The sequence below is a fragment of the Cnephaeus nilssonii genome, assembly GCF_951640355.1.
Source record: "Cnephaeus nilssonii genome assembly, chromosome: 4".
Taxonomy (NCBI): Eukaryota; Metazoa; Chordata; class Mammalia; order Chiroptera; family Vespertilionidae; genus Cnephaeus; species Cnephaeus nilssonii.
In genome coordinates this window covers 58,998,715-59,016,725 of record NC_137075.1, presented here as the reverse complement: position 1 = coordinate 59,016,725, position 18,011 = coordinate 58,998,715, and the positions used below count along the sequence as shown (strand labels likewise).

General features: G+C 41.1%; 1 protein-coding gene across 1 annotated transcript in view; it reads left to right on the top strand.

Annotated features, from left to right (window-relative positions):
* Positions 1-18,011, top strand: part of ADAM10 (ADAM metallopeptidase domain 10) — a 153,276-nt gene that overhangs the window by 47,968 nt on the left and 87,297 nt on the right. The window contains exons 3-4 of the mRNA XM_079768185.1: positions 14,814-14,932; positions 17,048-17,206. Coding sequence (XP_079624311.1) covers positions 14,814-14,932; positions 17,048-17,206 — 278 coding nt within the window. The remainder of the gene's footprint in view (positions 1-14,813; positions 14,933-17,047; positions 17,207-18,011) is intronic.

Sequence of the window (18,011 nt, the reverse complement as noted above, 5' to 3'; positions counted from 1 at the left end):
ATTTTATATATGGTTTTAATGCAATTTAAGTCAATACTAAGAGTAATGTTCTGTAAATATGAAACAGTTTTCTTCTTATGAAATAAATATCAGGGTTGGAAGGTGTCTATCTCAAGCGTTCTTAAGTTCTCTTTGTTATAACTTTGTTATAACTTTGCTCTGGGTTGCTGTCTGCTTAGACACTTTAAGTGATGTAAAACTACTTTGGGAGAGGGTAGGGAGTGTAGCACAGATTGTTCTTATATTGCACTTAAATGTCTTTCTGAAATTTTTATCCATCCTTTTTTGCCATATAGAATATTAATGCTCTTGCTTATAATGATTTTAGGGTACAACAGTTTTGCGTAATATCAATTCTGAATGATAAATATATTAAGCCCTTGGACAGTTATTGTTTAGTCTGTTTAACAAAAATGCTCTTTTAGTGGTAGTATTTAGTAAGTTAAAGTATATAAAATATAAATTAATGATTTTTAAAAAGACTGTGATCCTTTGAAAAATAATGTATTTATATACTCACATATATGATCAAGAATATTTTTTAATTTATTTTTTTATTGTTTAAAGTATTACATATAGTAGTACATATATCTCCTTTTTTTCCCCATTGACCTTCCCCCAGCTTCCCCTAACCCCTGTCGCATGCCCTCATCACCCCCCCCCCCCCAGTGTCTTGTGTCCATTGGTTGTGCTTATATGCATGCATACAAGTCCTTTGGTTGATCTCTTTCTCCCACTCCCCAACACTCCCCAGCCTTCCCGCTGTAATTTGACAGTCTGTTCTGTGCTTTACTGTCTCTGTATCTATCTTTTTATTCATCAGATTATAATGTTCTTTATTTTCCATAAATGAGTGAGATCATGTGGTATTTTTCTTTCATTGCCTGGCTTATTTCACTTAACATAATGCTCTCCAGGTCCATCCATGCTGCTGCAAATGGTAAGAATTCCTTCTTTTTTATAGCAGCGTAGTATTCCATTATGTAGATGTACCATAGTTTTCTTTTTTTTAAAAAATAAATCTTTATTGTTCAGATTATTACAGATGTTCCTCTTTTTTACCCCCATAGCTCCCCTCCACCCGATTCCCCCCCCCCCCACCCCATGCCCTTACCCCTCGCCAGTGTCCTCCATCCATAGGTATGAAATTTTTCTCCAATCTCTTCCCGCACCCCTCACGCCCCCTTCCCCCTGAAAATTGTCAGTCCATTCCCTTTCTATGCCCCTGATTCTATTATATTCACCAGTTTATTCTGTTCATCAGATATTTTTTATTCACTTGATTTTTAGATTCACTTGTTGATAGATATGTATTTGTTGTCACTTTGTTGTTCATAATTTTTATCTTTACCTTTTTCTTCTTCTTCCTCTTCTTAAAGAATACCCTTCAGCATTTCATATAATCCTGGTTTGGTGGTGATGAACTCCTTTAGCTTTTTCTTGTCCATGAAGCTCTTTATCTGACCTTCAATTCTGAATGATAGCTTTGCTGGGTAGAGTAATCTTGGTTGTAGGTTCTTGCTGTTCATTACTTTGAATATTTCTTGCCACTCCCTTCTGGCCTGCATAGTTTCTGTTGAGAAATCAGCTGACAATCGTATGGGTACTCCCTTGTAGGTAACTAACTGTTTTTCTCTTGTTGCTTTCAAGATTCTCTCTTTGTGTTTTGCTCTTGGCATTTTAATTATGATGTGTCTTGGTGTGGTCCTCTTTGGATTCCTCTTGTTTGGGGTTCTCTGCACTTCCTGAACTTTTAAGTCCATTTCCTTTACCAGGTAGGGAAAGTTTTCTGTCATTATTTCTTCAATATTTTGCTCTCTCTCTTCTTCTGGCACCCCCATAATTCAGATGTTGGTACCCTTGAAGTTGTCCCAGAGGCTCCTTACACTATCTTCATATTTTTGGATTATTTTTTCTTTTTGTTTTTCTGGTTGGGTGTTTTTTGCTTCCTCATATTTCAAATCTTTGTTTTGATTCTTGGGGTCCTTTGGTCTACTGTTGAATCTCTGTATATTATTCTTTATTTCAGACAGTGTATGCTTAATTTCTGACTAGTCCTTCTCCATTTTTTTGGCATTCTCATTAAGACCCTTAAAGGTCTCACTAAGTTCCTCAGCAGTTTCTAGAAGATTCTTGAGTAACCTTTATAACTATGGTTTTGAACTCTATATCCAGTAGTTTGCTTTCCTCCATTTCTTTCATTGGTGACATGTTTCTTTGTCTCCGCATTTTGACTGCTTCCCTGTGTTGATGGAGTGGCTTTGTGTGGTAGGTCACCTATAGGGTCCAGTGGTTCAGCCTCCCCAATCACCTGAGGTGGACACTCTTGGTGAACCCCTTTGTGGGCTGGGTGCACAGTCTTATTGTAGTTAAGCCTTGATTGCTGTTGGTACACTGGGAGGAATTGACCTCCAGGCCAATTGGCTGTGAGGATCAGCTGTGTCTATAATGTAAGAACTGCTGTGCTGGAGACACCCTTATGGGGCAAGACTTGCTTCATTGGATCTTTGGTGCTCACTGAGTCTGCCTCTTGAGTGTGTCACTTATGGATGTGAGGAGTCTAAATCTGGTGTTGTCTCACACTGACCACTACATACACTGGCTCCTGGATCTCCAAGGTGGTGCAGGTCAGCTACTGTCTGAGGCCACCCAGCAGGAGCTACAGCAAGATCTGCAGATTTCTCCTCTTTGCTTGGGATTTGGAAGTTTTGGAGCTGACCCAGCTGCAGTTTGTTAGGTAAAGCTGCAATAGGGCAGGCCATTCATATGCAGAAGCCTCTGTGCACAGTTTATGTTTGTAAATTTTGCGGGGCATGGTTTCAGGGACTCACTAGGGCGTGGCAAACAGTGATGGCTGCTAGTCAGCTTTCTCTGTGTCTCTGCGTTTCCGTGTCCCTGCGTCCCGCGCCACAGCGCAGTAAACAATGATTCCTGCGCACACCTCTGCGAGAAAGCCACCCTCACTTTCCGACCCGATGCCAGACAGTCCAGTTTCTCCCCGTAGGAGTCTGGGTCCCCAGAGTCTCGCTGGAAACTCGAGTTCAGAGCAGTCGGGAGCTTGTGTCTCCCTTCGGATTGAAAAAAACAGTGCACCCAGTCGCCAGCCTGGTTCACGCGCCTCCATACTTCTGCTTTTCCATGCCTGTGCATGTCCTACCCAGTCTCAATGCTCTTTTCTCTTTCCTTTTAGGTGTGGAACTACTACTCAGCCATCTTTGCCGTGGTTCTGGGTGATAGACGTTTTGTCTTTTAGTTGTAGTTTTGGTGTGGTTGTGAAAGGCAGCACGTACAGGTGTATACCTTATGCCGCCATCTTGGTTTCTCTACAGTGATAATTTTGTACCATAGTTTTCTAATCCACTCATCTGCTGATGGGCATTTAGGCTGTTTCCAAATCTTAGCTATGGTGAATTGTGCTGCTATGAACATGGGGGTGCATACATCCTTTCTGATTGGTGTTTCTAGTTTCTTGGGATATATTCCTAGAAGTGGGATTACTGGGTCAAATGGGAGTTCCATTTTTAGTTTTTTGAGGAACCTCCATACCGTTCTCCACAGTGGCTACAACAGTCTGCGTTCCCACCAGCAGTGCACGAGGGTTCCTTTTTCTCCACATCCTTTCCAGCACTTGTCGTTTGTTGATGATTGCCATTCTGACAGGTGTGAGATGGTACCTCATTGTTGTTTTGATTTGCATGTCTCGGATAATTAGTGACTTTGAGCATGTTTTCATATGTCTCTTGGCCTTCTGTCTTCTTTCGAAAAGATTCTATTTAGGTACGTTGCCCATTTTTTTATTGGATCATTTATCTTCCTTTTATTAAGTTGTATAAGTTCCCTGTAGATGTTGGAGGTGAAACCTTTATCACTGATAACATTTGCAAATATGTTCTCCCATACATTGGGCTTTCTTATTGTTTTGTTGATGATTTCTTTTGCTGTGTAAAAGCTTTTTAATTTGATGTAGTCCCATTTGTTTATTTTCTCTTTAGTTTCCATTGCCCTAGGAGTGGTATCGTTGAAGAAATTGCTTCGGCATATGTCTGTGATTTCTCTGCCTGTGGATTCCTCTAGTATTTTTATGGTTTCCCGTCTTATGTTTAAGTCCTTTATCCATTTTGAGTTTATTTTTGTGTATGGTGTAAGTTGGTGGTCTAGTTTCATTTTTTGCATGTATCTGTCCAATTTTCCCAACACCATTTATTGAAGAGACTGTCTTGACTCCATTGTATGTTCATGCCTCCTTTGTCAAATATTAATTGAGCATAGTGGTTTGGGTTGATATCCGGGTTCTCTATTCTATTCCATTGGTCTATTTGTCTGTTCTTGTGCCAGTACCAGGCTGTTTTGAGAACAGTGGCCTTGTAATACAGCTTGAAATCTGGTATTGAGATCCCACCTACTTTGTTCTTTTTTCTCAGGATTGCTGTAGCTATTCGGGGTCTTTTTTTATTCCAGATGAATTTTTGGAGAGTTCTTTTTAGGTCTGTGAAATATGCCGTTGGTATTTTAATGGGGAGTGCATTGAATCTAGAGATTGCTTTGGGTAGCATGGACATTTTAATGATGTTGATTCTACCAGTCCATGAACATGGTATGTTCTTCCATCTGTTTATGTCTCCCTCTATCTCTTTTTTCAGTGTCCTATAGTTTTCCGCATATAGGTCTTTTACCTCCTTGGTTAAGTTTATTCCTAGGTATCTTAATTTTTTTGGTGCAATGGTAAATGGGATTGCTTTTTTAGTCTCTTTCTGTAAGTTCACTATTGGTGTATAGAAATGCCATAGATTTCTTGGCGTTAATTTTGTATCCTGCTACATTGCCAAATTCCTTTATTAAGTCTAATAGTTTTTTGATGGAGTCTTTAGGGTTTTTTATGTACAATATCATGTCATCTGCAAATAAGGACAGCTTTACTTCTTCTTTTCCAATTTGGATGCCTTTTATTTCTTCTTCTTGTCTAATTGCAATGGCTAATACTTCCAGTACTGTGTCGAACAGGAGTTATGAGAGTGGGCATCCCTGTCTTGTTCCTGTTCTTAGGGGAAATGGTTGCAGTTTTTGCCCATTGAGTATGATGTTGGCTGTGGATTTATCATATATGGCTTTTATTATGTTAAGGTATGATCCTTCTATTCCCACCTTGCTGAGAGTTTTTATCAAGAAACTGTTGGATTTTGTCAAATGCTTTTTCTGCATCAATTGATATGACTATATGACTTTTATCTCAATTTGTTTATGTGATGTATCATGTTTATTGATTTGCGGATATTGTACCATCCTTGCATCCCTGGGGTAAATCCTACTTGGTCATGGTGTATGTTCTTTCTGATGTACTGCTGGATCCGATTTGCTAGAATTTTGTTGAGGATTTTCGCATCTATGTTCATGAGGGATATTGGCCTGTAATTCTCTTTCATTGTGTTGTCTTTATCTGGTTTTGGTATTAGGATGATGCTGTCTTCATAGAATGAGCTTGGAAGCATTCCTTCCTCTTGAATTTTTTGGAATAGTTTGAGTGGATAGGCTTTAGTTCTTCTTTAAATGTTTGGTAAAACTACCCTGTGAAGCCGTCTGGCCCCGGGCTTTTGTTTGCTGGAAGCTTTTTGATGACTGCTTCAATTTCTTCCATAGTTATTGGCCTGTTGAGATGTTTAGATTCTTCCTGATTGAGTTTTGGAAGGTTGTATTTTTCTAGGAATATGTCCATTTCCTCCAGGTTGTCTAGTTTGTTGTAATAGAGTTGTTCATAGTATTTTTTAAACAATCCTTTGTATTTCTGTGGGGTCTGTTGTTATTTCTCCTCTTTTATTTCTGATTTTGTTTATTTGGGTCCTCTCTCTTTGCTTCTTGGTGAGCCTGGCTAGAGGTTCATCAATCTTGTTTATCCTTTCAAATAACCAGCTCTTGGTTTTGTTCATCTTTTGTATTGTTTTTTTTGGTCCCTATGTCATTTATCTCCACTCTGATCTTTATTATTTCCTTCTTTCTGCTTACACTGGGCTTTTCTTGTTGCTCACTTTCTAACTCTTTGAGTTGGAGGTTTAGGTCAGTGGTCGGCAAACTCATTAGTCAACAGAGCCAAATATCAACAGTACAACGATTGAAATTTCTTTTGAGAACCAAATTTTTAAAACTTAAACTTCTTCTAATGCCACTTCTTCAAAATAGACTCGCCCAGGCCATGGTATTCTGTGGAAGAGCCACACTTAAGGGACCAAAGAGCCGCATGTCGCTTGTGAGCCACAGTTTGCCGACCACGGGGTTAGGTAATTTATTACCATTGTTTCTTGTTTTTTGCAGTAGGCTTGCAGCGCTATGAACTTCCCTTTCAAGACTGCTTTCGCTATGTCCCATAGAATTTGGATTGTTGTGTTTTCATTGTCGTTTGTTGCCATGATGTTTTTTATTTCTTCTTTGATCTCTCTGGTAACCCAGTCATTGTTTAATAGCATGCTATTTAGTCTCCATGTGTTTGATTTTTTTGGATTGTTTTTATTGTGGTTGATTTCCAGTTTTATGCCACTGGGATCTGAGAAGATGCTTGATATGATTTATATCTTCTTGAATTTGAAGAGACTTTGCCTGTGACCCAATATATGGTCTATCTTTGAAAATGACCCATGTGCACTTGAGAAGAATGTGTATTCTGTGGCTTTGGGGTGAAATGTTCTGAAGATGTCAATTAATTCCATCTGATGTAGTGAGTCATTTAGGATTGAAGTTTCTTTGCTGATTTTTTGTTTAGAGGATTTGTCCAATGGTGATAGTGGGGTTTTAAAGTCTCCTACTACGATTGTATTGCTGTCATTCTCTCCCTTGATATCCTCCAGGAGGTTTTTTTTATGTATTTGGGTGCTCCTGTATTGGGTGTGTATATGTTTACCAGAGTTATTTCTTCTTGTTGGATTGCTCCCTTTAGCATTATGAAGTGGCCTTCATTATCTCTTTTTATGTCCTTCATTTTGAGATCTAATTTGTCAGAAATAAGTATTGCTACCCCAGCTTTTTTTTTTCATTTCCATTCGCCTGAAAAACCTTTTTCTATCCCTTCACCATTAGTCTATGTGTGTCTTTTTTCCTGAGGTGGGTTTCTTGTAGACAGCAGATATATGGGTCATGTTTTCTTATCCAATCCATTACCCTTTGTCTTTTGATTGGGGCATTTAATCCATTTACATTTAAAGTTATTATTGATAGGTACTTGTTTGTCGCCATTTTTATTCTTTTCCCCTGTGTTCCTTCTTCGATTCCTATTTCTTTTTTTTTTACATTAGACCCTTTAGCATTTCTTGCATTGCTGGTTTGGTGGTGATAAATTCCCTTAGTTTTTTTTTTTTTTTTGTCTGTGAAGCTCCTGATTTCACCTTCAATTTTGATTGATAGCCTTGCTGGGTACAGTATTCTTGGATTCAGACCCTTCCTTTGCATGACTTTGTATATTTCATTCCATTCCCTTCTGGCCTGATGTGTTTTTGTTGAGAAATCAGTCGCTAGTCTGATGAGGGATCCTTTGTAGGTAACTTTCTGTCTCTCTCTGGCTGCTTTTAAGATTCGTACTTGGTCGTTGGTGTTTGCCAATTTAATTATAATGTGCCTTGGTGTCGGTCTTTTGGGGTTCATTTTGCTTGGGACTCTCAGCTTCTTGGATTTGTGTGGGTTTTTTCTTCCCTATATCTGGGAAGTTTTCTTTCATTATTTCTTCAAATAGGTTTTCTATTCCTTGCTCAATTTCCTCTCCTTCTGGCACCCCTATTATGTGGATGTTGTTTTGTTTGGTGTTGTCCCAAAGTTCCCTTAGGCTCTCCTCCTGCTTTTTAATTTTTTTTCTAGAAGCTGCTCTACTTGGGTATTTTCCCCCACCTTGTCTTCTAGCTCACTGATGCGGTCTCTGCTTCTTCTAGTCTACTCTTGATGCTTTCTATTGAGTTCTTTAGAGCAGCAATCTTATTTTTTATTTCTTCTTGATACTTCTTCATTTCCTCTTGGTTCTTACACATATTGTCGAATTTGTCTTCCATTCTTTTCAGCCACCTTATGACCATTTCTCTGAATTCTTTCTCTGACAGGCTGCTTGCCTCAATTTCATTTACTTCCTTTTCTGGTGATGCCTGCTTTTCTTTCATATGCAGGCTATTTCTTTGTCTCCCCATGTTCTCTATTCTCCGCATGTCTGGTTATATAGTTCTCTCTCTCCTTTCCGTGGTGAAGTGTAGAGCTCCTCTGAATCCGCGTGCTTGCGCCACTTGGGAACCGGTGTTCTAGGGTTTGCAGCTGTTCGATGGGTGCCGTAGTTGTAGATTTAAGAATTTTCTCTAGTTGGCAGAAGTAATTTTATGAAAAGATAGAATGTACCACAAGAATTCAGGGAGGATTCCTATTTATTCAGGATAGGCTATTTTTAAATTTGTGAAGTTTTCATTTAGATGTGTTTGACTTTGTTGATTACTTGCTCAAATAGATTGTAACGTTAATGCTCTGAGAAGGCCTTTCTTAGCCTAGAGACTTTGCCACAGCTCCTGGGAAGCCCTAGCAATTTTTTGGTAAGAGTTTCTGGGCAAGTAAAATGTGAGTACATCCTCAGAATAAAAGGATGCCAAGATTGATGAAATTAGGGAAAATATAAAATAGACATTGTTGAAAAAGGAACACAGTTTCTGAACTTAATCAGTATGTCCTGTTGACTTCTATTCACTTGAAAAATTAGTTGTTTTTTTTTGTTTTGTTTAAAATCAACTTTATTGAAGTATCTATATACTAGAGGCCCAGTGCATGAAATTTGTGCATGGGTAGGGTTCCAAGTGGTTGCTGGCCCCTGGCCAGGGCCTCCTTTCCCTGGCTGCTGGCTGTGGCCTTCCTTCATTGCTCGCGCCCCCCGCCCCCCACGCTGGTCAGTGCACGTGATAGCGAGTGATCTAACTCCTGATCGGTTGAACCCCCGAGTGGACACTTTGCATATTGGGCTTCTATGTATATATAAGAGGCCCAGTGCACGAAATTTGTATACTGGTAGGTCCCAAGCGGCTGCTGGTTGCCAGCCGGGTACTCTCCCTACCCACTGTTGCCGCTGCGGGCCGGGGCCTCCCTCCCTTCCTCCGGCCGCCTGCCACTGCTGCTGGCCAGGGCCTGCCTCCCTTCCCCTGGCTGCCTGCCAGTGCCAGGGCCTCCCTCCCTTCCCTTGGTCACCTGCTGCCACCGCTGGCCAGGGCCTCCCTCCCTTCCTCCGGTCGCATGCCGCCACTGCCAGCCGGGGCCTCCTTCCCTTCCCCTGGCCGCTCATCACCAATTTGAACTCCTGGAAGAACTCTGGTTGAGGGGACAATTTGCATACTACACTTTTATTATATAGGATAGATATAAAAGCATAATATGCAAATGGACCAGATCATGGAACAACCAGTCACTATGATGTGCACTGACCATCAGGGGGCAGACGCTCAATGCAGAAGCTTCCCCCAGCCTGCAGGCCCCGATCGTCTTATCGGGGCCTACTGGCCAACCTCTCGGTCCCTCCCCCCGGCTGGCAGGCTTCGATTGCCCATTGGAGAACGGGGAACTGGGGGTGGGTGGCAGAGGATGTGGGCAGCGTCAGGTCAAGGCAAGTGCAAGCGAGCAGGGCCCTGATTGCCCCGCTGGCCGTCCCACACACCGAGGGCAACCAGCAGTGGCGGGAGGGGCCAGCCAGTGGCAGGAATGGCCAACCTCTTGGTTTTTCCCCCCGGCCGACATTCTCTGATTGCCTGATGGGGAACAGGGAACCAGGGGTGGGTGGCGGTATATGTGAGTGGTGCCAACCCAAGGGGGGTGCGATCGAGTGGGGCCCTGATCACCCCACCGGTCACCCCACACACACAGGGCGACCAATATTGGTGGTGATGGGTGGGGCTGGCTGCCAGCAGCTGGGGAAGATGGGCCCTGATAGCAGGCCATGCCTAGGGATTCTACCTGTGCACAAATTTCATGCGCCAGGCCTCTAGTCCTTTATATAATAAAAGGCTAATATGCAAATTGACAGAACGGCGGAATGACTGGTCGCTATGACGTGCACTGACCACCAGGGGGCAGATGCTCAATGCAGGAGCTGTCCCCCTGGTGGTCAGTGCGCTCCCACAGGGGGAGCGCTGCTCAGCCAGAAGCCCCGAGCCGGGGTCATGGCTGGCTAGTGCAGTGGTGGCAGTGGCGGGAGCCCCTCCCGCCTCTGTGGCATTGCTAAGGATGTCCCAGGGCTCCTGGACTGTGAGAGGGTGCAGGCCGGGCTGAGAGATCCCCCCACCTTCCTCCGGAGTGCACAAATTTCGCGCACCAGGTCTCTAGTAATTTACATAAAATAAAATATACTCATTTTAAGTGTGTTGTTTGACAAATTTATACACTTTTGTAACCACCATTTAAATCAACATACAGAAACTAGAGGCCCGGTGCACAAAATTTGTGCACGGGGTGGCGGGGGGAATCCCCCTCAGCCCAGCCTGCACCCTCTCCAATCGAGGACCCCTTGGGGGAGGTCCGACTGCCAGTTTAGGCCCCATTCACAGGGCAGCAACAGTTAGACATCCCTCTCGCAATCCAGGACTGCTGGCTCCTAACTGCTTGCCTGCCTGCTGGCCTAATCGCTATCCAACTGCTCCCCTGATGGCCCCCAATTGTCCTGCCCTGCTGGCCTGATGGCCCCCAACTGCCCTCCCCTGCCCACCTGATTGCCCCTAACCACCTCTGCCTCAGCCCCCACCACCATGGCTTTGTCTGGAAGGAAGTTGGATGTCCAGAAGATGTCTGGTCACCTAGTCTAATTAGCATATTACCCTTTTATTATTATGGATGGTTACTGAGCAGTCCATTCTGGGGAACATGGGGAAGTGGCCTTATGACTCAGAGACCAGGGACTCGACAGGAAGCTGGGAGGTCTGGTCTCACTCAGCAGAGGATGGGCCTGGGATCATGGGTGAGGCATGGACTGTGTTTAGCTCTGAGGAGCCTCCCTTCTCCAGGCACCACTTGCTCAGTGGCCTCCCACACACACCCCGACATGGGTTCAAACACGCAACCTTTCAATGTACAGGACGAAGCTCCAACCAATGAAGCCACCTGGCCAGGGCAGTTATTCTTAGCTTTTATTTTATTTTTATTTTTTACTCTTTTTTATTAAATCTTTATTGTTGAAAGGTTTACATAGGTCCCCTTTCCCCCCATTAATCTTTTCCAGCCTACAACCCCCTCTAGGCCCTCACCACCCCATTGTCTGTGTCCAGGGATGATGCATATATGTACGCAGACCATTGGTTGATCTCTTCCCACCCACCCACCGTCCCCCACCTTCCTTCTGAGGTTCCACAGTCTATTCATGCATCTGTGTCTCTTTTTGTTCATCAGTGTATTTGGCTCATTAGGTGTTAAAAGTGCTCTGGTTGTGATCACTTGGGTTTTCTAAAGATGCAGTCATATCATGTACAAATCTTTTTTCTTTTTCCAAATTTACCTGTGGACACATTGGGAATATAGATACCAGAAACAGAAGTCTGAATAAGTTGGGAATAGGATGCTTTTTCTTTCGTTACGTTGTGTATGTGATCCTGTGCTCCCGCCGTGTTGAGAACACTGAGTACTCTGGCTGCAGGGAAGCTCTCATTGGCAACTCATCCACATAGAGCCATAGCCTCCCTCTCCATCAGCCGTAGCTCCCAGGACAGACGCATGCACCCCTCAGCAGAGGTGGGGGCACTTGGCCACCTCCTGCAGGCTTGCCCCCTATCATCACCCGGTTGGGGCCCACCTTCTGCACATTACCCTCTTGTTCCTACTCCCAGGCCATTCCATGCACTTCCTCTCAACCAGCCCCCTCTCTCCTCCCATCATGTCCGGAGCCCCAGGTGCTGTCCCTGCGAGGTCTGTGACACTCCCTACCAAACCATTTCATCTCATTCTTTCATGGTGTCCAGTGTTTTTTCTGCCTTGTTAACTTGGTTTGAATCTGAACAGAAATGGCTCCATCTTCTATTCCATTTGTGTCCTTTCCACCCCTAAGTTAATGCCGTGTCCTTAGTATGTGGCTATGAGATGTCTCTATGACTGAGCTAGGAAACCTTTCATGTTTCTCTTTCCTTTTCTTTCATCTCAGGATAACTGAGCTCTGTAGTTTGTGTGGGACCAAAGGCTCTGGGAATACAATGCTGAGCCCTCTGAACTCATTTTATTCTTTATTGTATTATTTAATTCCTGGGGTTGAATTAAACATGAAAATAGAAGAAAATATATCCTTAGATATACAATCTGAGTTATTACCCGGAGATTTCTGCGGGAGCTGACACTGAGTTATGAGACCCATGTGTTTATTGGTCAGTTTCCTCACCTATGGAACGAAGGTTGAACCTGCCCCTCGGATCCTTTGGAGGTTGGATATGATGCATCCAGAGGGATTAACTGGCGGCTGGGAGAGTAAGATCAGAAGTCAACAGACACTTGTTTCCTTTACCTGGACAGAGTTAGAAAAACACAACTCTTTATCATAACACCTGGAAGGGCTATGCCTGTGGGAGGAGGTGCAGGGAACCGGGGCTTCCCCCTTGCTCCTGCCCCGCCCTCCCTCCCTCCATCCCTGCACTGGCCCAGCCGCCATCAGGGAACCGCCCATCTGTCAGGGAGGAGCATGCGCAGTTTCTTGCAGACACTGAAGCAGCTGGGGAGTAGGGAGGTGGTGGTTTTTCCTCCCTGAGGAGGCGCTGAAGTCCTTGGTTGAAGTCTCTGCTCTGGAGCCTCTCACAGCTGTGAGTCCTCGTCCAGGAAGGCTGTGCAGTGGAGGCTCCATGTGCCTTTCAGAAGAATGTCAGCTGGGGGAGGGTGCAGGAGGTCTGCCTTGCACCCGCTCGCCAATCCCCAGCCCCACTTCACTGCCACCCAGACCGGTTCCCTATGGCTCTCCATTGGCCATCCAGCCTGATGGGAGCCTGTGGGCCAGGGGTGGGGGAAGTGGAGGGGAGGGACCAAGAGGTGCTCCATGCACTTCTTGGTTACCGGTAGGCCTTTCTGGTCGTGATGACCCTAGGCTTTTGGCCTGGAGCCGGCCCGGACACCCTGCTCCCCTGCCTCCTCTGCGGCAGCCCCCCTCAGCGGCCGCGGATCCGGCCGTTGAGAGGCGCGGGGGGCGGGACTCCCGCCCCCCGCCCCCGCGCCTCTCAATGGCTGGATAGGCCACCCTGAGTCCCGCCCCCAGCCTGCCGCTGCCCAATCGTGGGCGTAGCGGAGTGATGGTAATTTACATATTACTCTATTATTAGATAGGATTACTCTATTATTAGATAGGATTTCCATTGTAGCAATAAGTCCCTTCATACTTTGCTCTTCTTATCTCTTTACTTGTTGATAGACATTTAGGTTATTTCCAGTTTGGGATGGTTTTAAATAAAGCTGCTATGGACATTTGTGTCCAATTGTTTGGACATATGTTTTATTTCTTTTAGAGTGGGATTTTGAGTCATAGGATTTTTGTATATTTAACTTTATTAAAAAATCTTCCAGTTTTCCAAAGTAATTGTACCACTTGGTACTTTCAACAGCGATGTATGAGAGTTCCAATACTTCACATCCTGTTAACATTTGGAGGTTGGCTAATTGAAAACTGGGTTAGGTAACTGATAGAAATTGTGTTATGTCTAGACTTTTATAGAAATTATAACCGATACTTGATATACTTAGTAAAAGTTTAGTAATGATGGCTCATTTGGTACCATTTATTGTATATCTCCTATATGCCAGAAAGTGTGTTAATGATTTTACATACATTATAATCTCTAATCCTTTAAACAATTCCATAAGATAGAATATATTATCTTTATTTCACAGACAGGAATCCTGGACTAGTAATATTAGGCTTAAGATTTGATTTCAAGTTTGCTTCCAAACTCTAGTTTCTTTACTTAATTTCATTTCAACATTTTGGTCCTTCCCTCTCTTTTATAGAGCTAGAATGAGTATGATTTCAGTTAATATCATGGTCTTTTAGGGTTCCCAAATTGAATTGAGGAAGATCCAAAGATAATTATAAGAATTAGGACCCCCCAGGAAAAATAAAGGATTGAAATGTGTGTATGTGTTTTCAAACGAAAGAGCATGTATCTCTCAGATGTTAAGCATCTAATATAGCTGCCATTTTCCCATGTATTATCTTAATTTGAGTTGTGAAAAGAAGGGGAAAATGTCAAAGCTTCAGAATTACTATAGAGGGAAGATAGGTAGTGGTAATAGTGTGTTTATTATCTCCAAGCTAAGTAGTTGTTCTTGGAATGATCTTGTTTTACCATGTAGGAATCAGCCTATTGGCATTTACTTTTAAACTAGAGACCCGATGCACGAAATTTGTGCAAGAGTAGGCCTTCCTTCCTCCAGCTGCCGGCACCAGCTTCCCTCTGGTACCTGGGACCTGAGCTTCCCTCTGGCAGGCACCCGGGACCCGGGCTGACTTCCCTTTGGCCACCGGCAGGGACCTGGGACCCAGGCTTCCCTCGCAGCCCCGGTTTCGTCCGGAAGGACATCTGGAAGGTCGTTCGGCTATCTGGTCTAGTTAGCATATTATGCTTTTATTATATAGGATATATTCTAGACAATTACTATTTAATTTTCTATAACTAGAATTGTGTCACAGCTACTAGATTGAATTTTAGAGCAGAATTTTTATAAGAAAAGTTTGGTCAATATATTTCTCACATAGACAAGTTGAAGTGAAACAGTCCACATTTTGCAAACTTTTCTATTTAAAAACATAATTGTTTAACATTTGGATCCTTTAAATTTAATTTTCCTTTTCCCATCTCATTTTGCAGACATTTCAACCTACGAATGAAGAGGGACACTTCACTTTTTAGTGATGAATTTAAAGTAGAAACGTCAAATAAAGTACTGGATTATGATACCTCTCATATTTACACTGGACATATTTATGGTAAGTTGAATCTTTAAGAACCCTTTCTTTAAATTTTTTCTACACAGGAAATACGTTGAATCAGAGGCAGATATTTCAGAAAAGATGGGATAAATTCCGAGGAGGTTTGAATATATATCATGAAGGGTATAATTGTCTTTGAAGAATGAAGTAATCTTTGGATCTATCTTTGCATGTTTGTTTAATGTTGAACTATGCAGTGTCTGGCTTCTGAAAGTTTTGAATTTTTGACTCTCTCAATACCTTCAAACTTAGATTCAAAAATTTTTTAATGACTTCTATAATTTCTTGATCATCCAAACAAGAAATAAAGCAGTAACTTTGCTATGTTTTATAACAAGAGGAAAATCTAAAAGGAAACTGTAAAGATCATCTAACAGCCAAAAATAATGTGACAGTCATTGATAGAAAAATCCTCCTAAGGCCTTCATCTTTACTTACAATGTATTTGCTTTTGTTTACAATTCTAACAAATCTCTCTTACTACATACACCAGATTATAAAGGTATTGGAGGGGTGGGGAACACACACATTGTTTTAATTTATTTTTTAACACACACATTTAACCCAATAGAAAGTTATATTTGACAGCTTAGTAGTTTGAGGAAGAGCACAATAATTGTAGAAGTCATAAAAAAGCTTAAAAAGTAAGTCAGTCTTCTGGATGTATTAGAGAAGGGCAAAATATCATTGTGTTATAACTCTGTGCATTAATAAATCTCAAGGTGATTCTCAGATTTTAAGACAAAGTTAACTGAAAGTAAATTTTATTTCTATATATTAGATTTCCAATCAAAATTACATGAAAAATTAAGTGCTTAAAAAAAGTGTTTATTTTTTCATTATGCCAGATACATGAGGCATTTCTATGCTTAAAGTTTCTCACTTTTAGAGTAAACCTAAACTATTTAATAAAAATATTTTTGTATTCTTACTATTTTTTTTAAATATTTTTTTTCAGAGGGGAAAGGAGAGGGAGAGATAGAAACATCAATGATGGTAATCATTGATAAGCTGCCTTCCGCACACCCGCTACCAGGGATTGAGCCACTACCTGGGCATGTGCCCCAACTTGATATTGAACCGGCAACCTTTTGGCACAAAGCATGATGCTCAAAACAACTGAGCCACACACACAGGCAGGGCTAAGTTTTTAATGTTAGACTACAGTTTTCTATTATTTATCTTTCTGGACAAGTAACTTATAGTCTCTGCTTTTTTTTTGCTAGGCAGTGGTCGAGAAAAGTATGATAGCTTGCAGATAAAAGCCTTGCCATTTAAAATACCAATGTCTTGGGCTCTTACCTGTAGTTCATGATTTTTTCAGAGGTTAGCTAATTAATTTTAATCTATAACTTAGAAATTGTAGAAAGCCTGATTTTTGTTTTAATGAGAAAATTTTAAGTAAATTCAACTTTTAAAGCTCCCTCCTTCTACCTTCCATTTCTTCAAATATTTGATGGTTAGTGCTCATCTTTTCTTTGTGACTGACTATATTAAGAACTAAAAATACCTTTTTTTCTGTTTTGTTCTTTCACTAGGGAAGTATAATTGATAGGACAGAATTATAAATCTTTGTCCAGTATCATAAAAGAAATTGTTGGTATACTTCTGTTCAGATTGCTTTTGAAGTATTTGACACTATCTTATTTAAGAAATATATTTATAAAAGCTAAAGGTGGTAAGGAAGCCACATGGCTCATGCAGAATATATCAGATTGGAAAAGAGCTTTTTTCTTATAGTAATTAGAGCCAAATTTCATAAGAAACTTTAATATCTTTATTTTGAAAGTGTTTATTTTGTCCATGGGTCTATTTAAGTTAATTTAGCAATTATTCATTGATTAATTACTACTGCATACATGGCAGGTACCGTGCTAGGTGCTGGGAATGTGATTTATTTCATTGTTGTTACTAATAATTGTGTACATTTTAATAAATACTAGTTGCTATTCACATCTCAAACTCAGTTTGATATATTTTATGTTAAAATTAATTTTCCCAGTGAATTTATATTAGGTTTTAAAATATATATAAGAATAGCATTTTAAAGAAAAATGAATTTAACATTCTAGGCAAATTAAATTTTCAAGAGTTTGTTGCTTTCATTAATAGGTGAAGAAGGAAGTTTTAGCCATGGGTCTGTTATTGATGGAAGATTTGAAGGATTCATCCAGACTCATGGTGGCACATTTTATGTTGAGCCAGCAGAGAGATATATTAAAGACCGAACTCTACCTTTTCACTCTGTCATTTATCATGAAGATGATATTAGTAAGTACTTAACTTTTATCAAGTAGCCTTTTGCAAAAAGACATATAAATAAAGCTATGTGGAGACAAGTGAAGCTTGTTGTTTTCTTTCCTTAGCTTATTAATCAGACTAGAAAGTAGTTCACAACCAAAGATTCAATTTAATGAATAACAGATCTATAGTACAGTGATGCAATTTCCTTACCAATCCATGCCAGTCCTACTTTGTTGATATGATGCAATCACTTCTATTTGAACTGTAAGTTAACCAATTGTGATTGAACTGGAAATCCTATATTCTAATATCAGCGAGTCATTTAATGTTATAATGCCTTTGTGTCTGTATCCTATTCAAGCATCATTATCTTCTTATGTAAATTTCAGTGTGGCTATTTGTAGTGATTAAGAAATATTTTAGGTATTTTTAAAATTTTTAAGTCTTTTGAGTTTTTCTTTTTGGAATCTTGAAATAATGACTTCAGTTTGGTAAGATTCCAGATATATCATTATGAATTTTGTCCTCTACCATGGTCTTTTATATGATGGTGATTTGTTGGGAAAGTTCTTTTTCTGTATGTTAAGAGTAGAAAATGTATTTAAACTTCATCTTTTAATTTCCACCACTGTCTATGAATCCATAGTCATCTAATCATGAGGACACTTTAATGAAATACCACAGAAATTCATTCCTCTGATTATATGCCTCTTAAGTAATCATATTTTATTTTTGACTGTAATTAGACTAGTCTCTCAATTTTTGCCTGTTTTTAAAATTTGGCAGCTTCCTTCTAGTTTCCTTTTCCTTTTTATAGCCAGGAATTTATTGT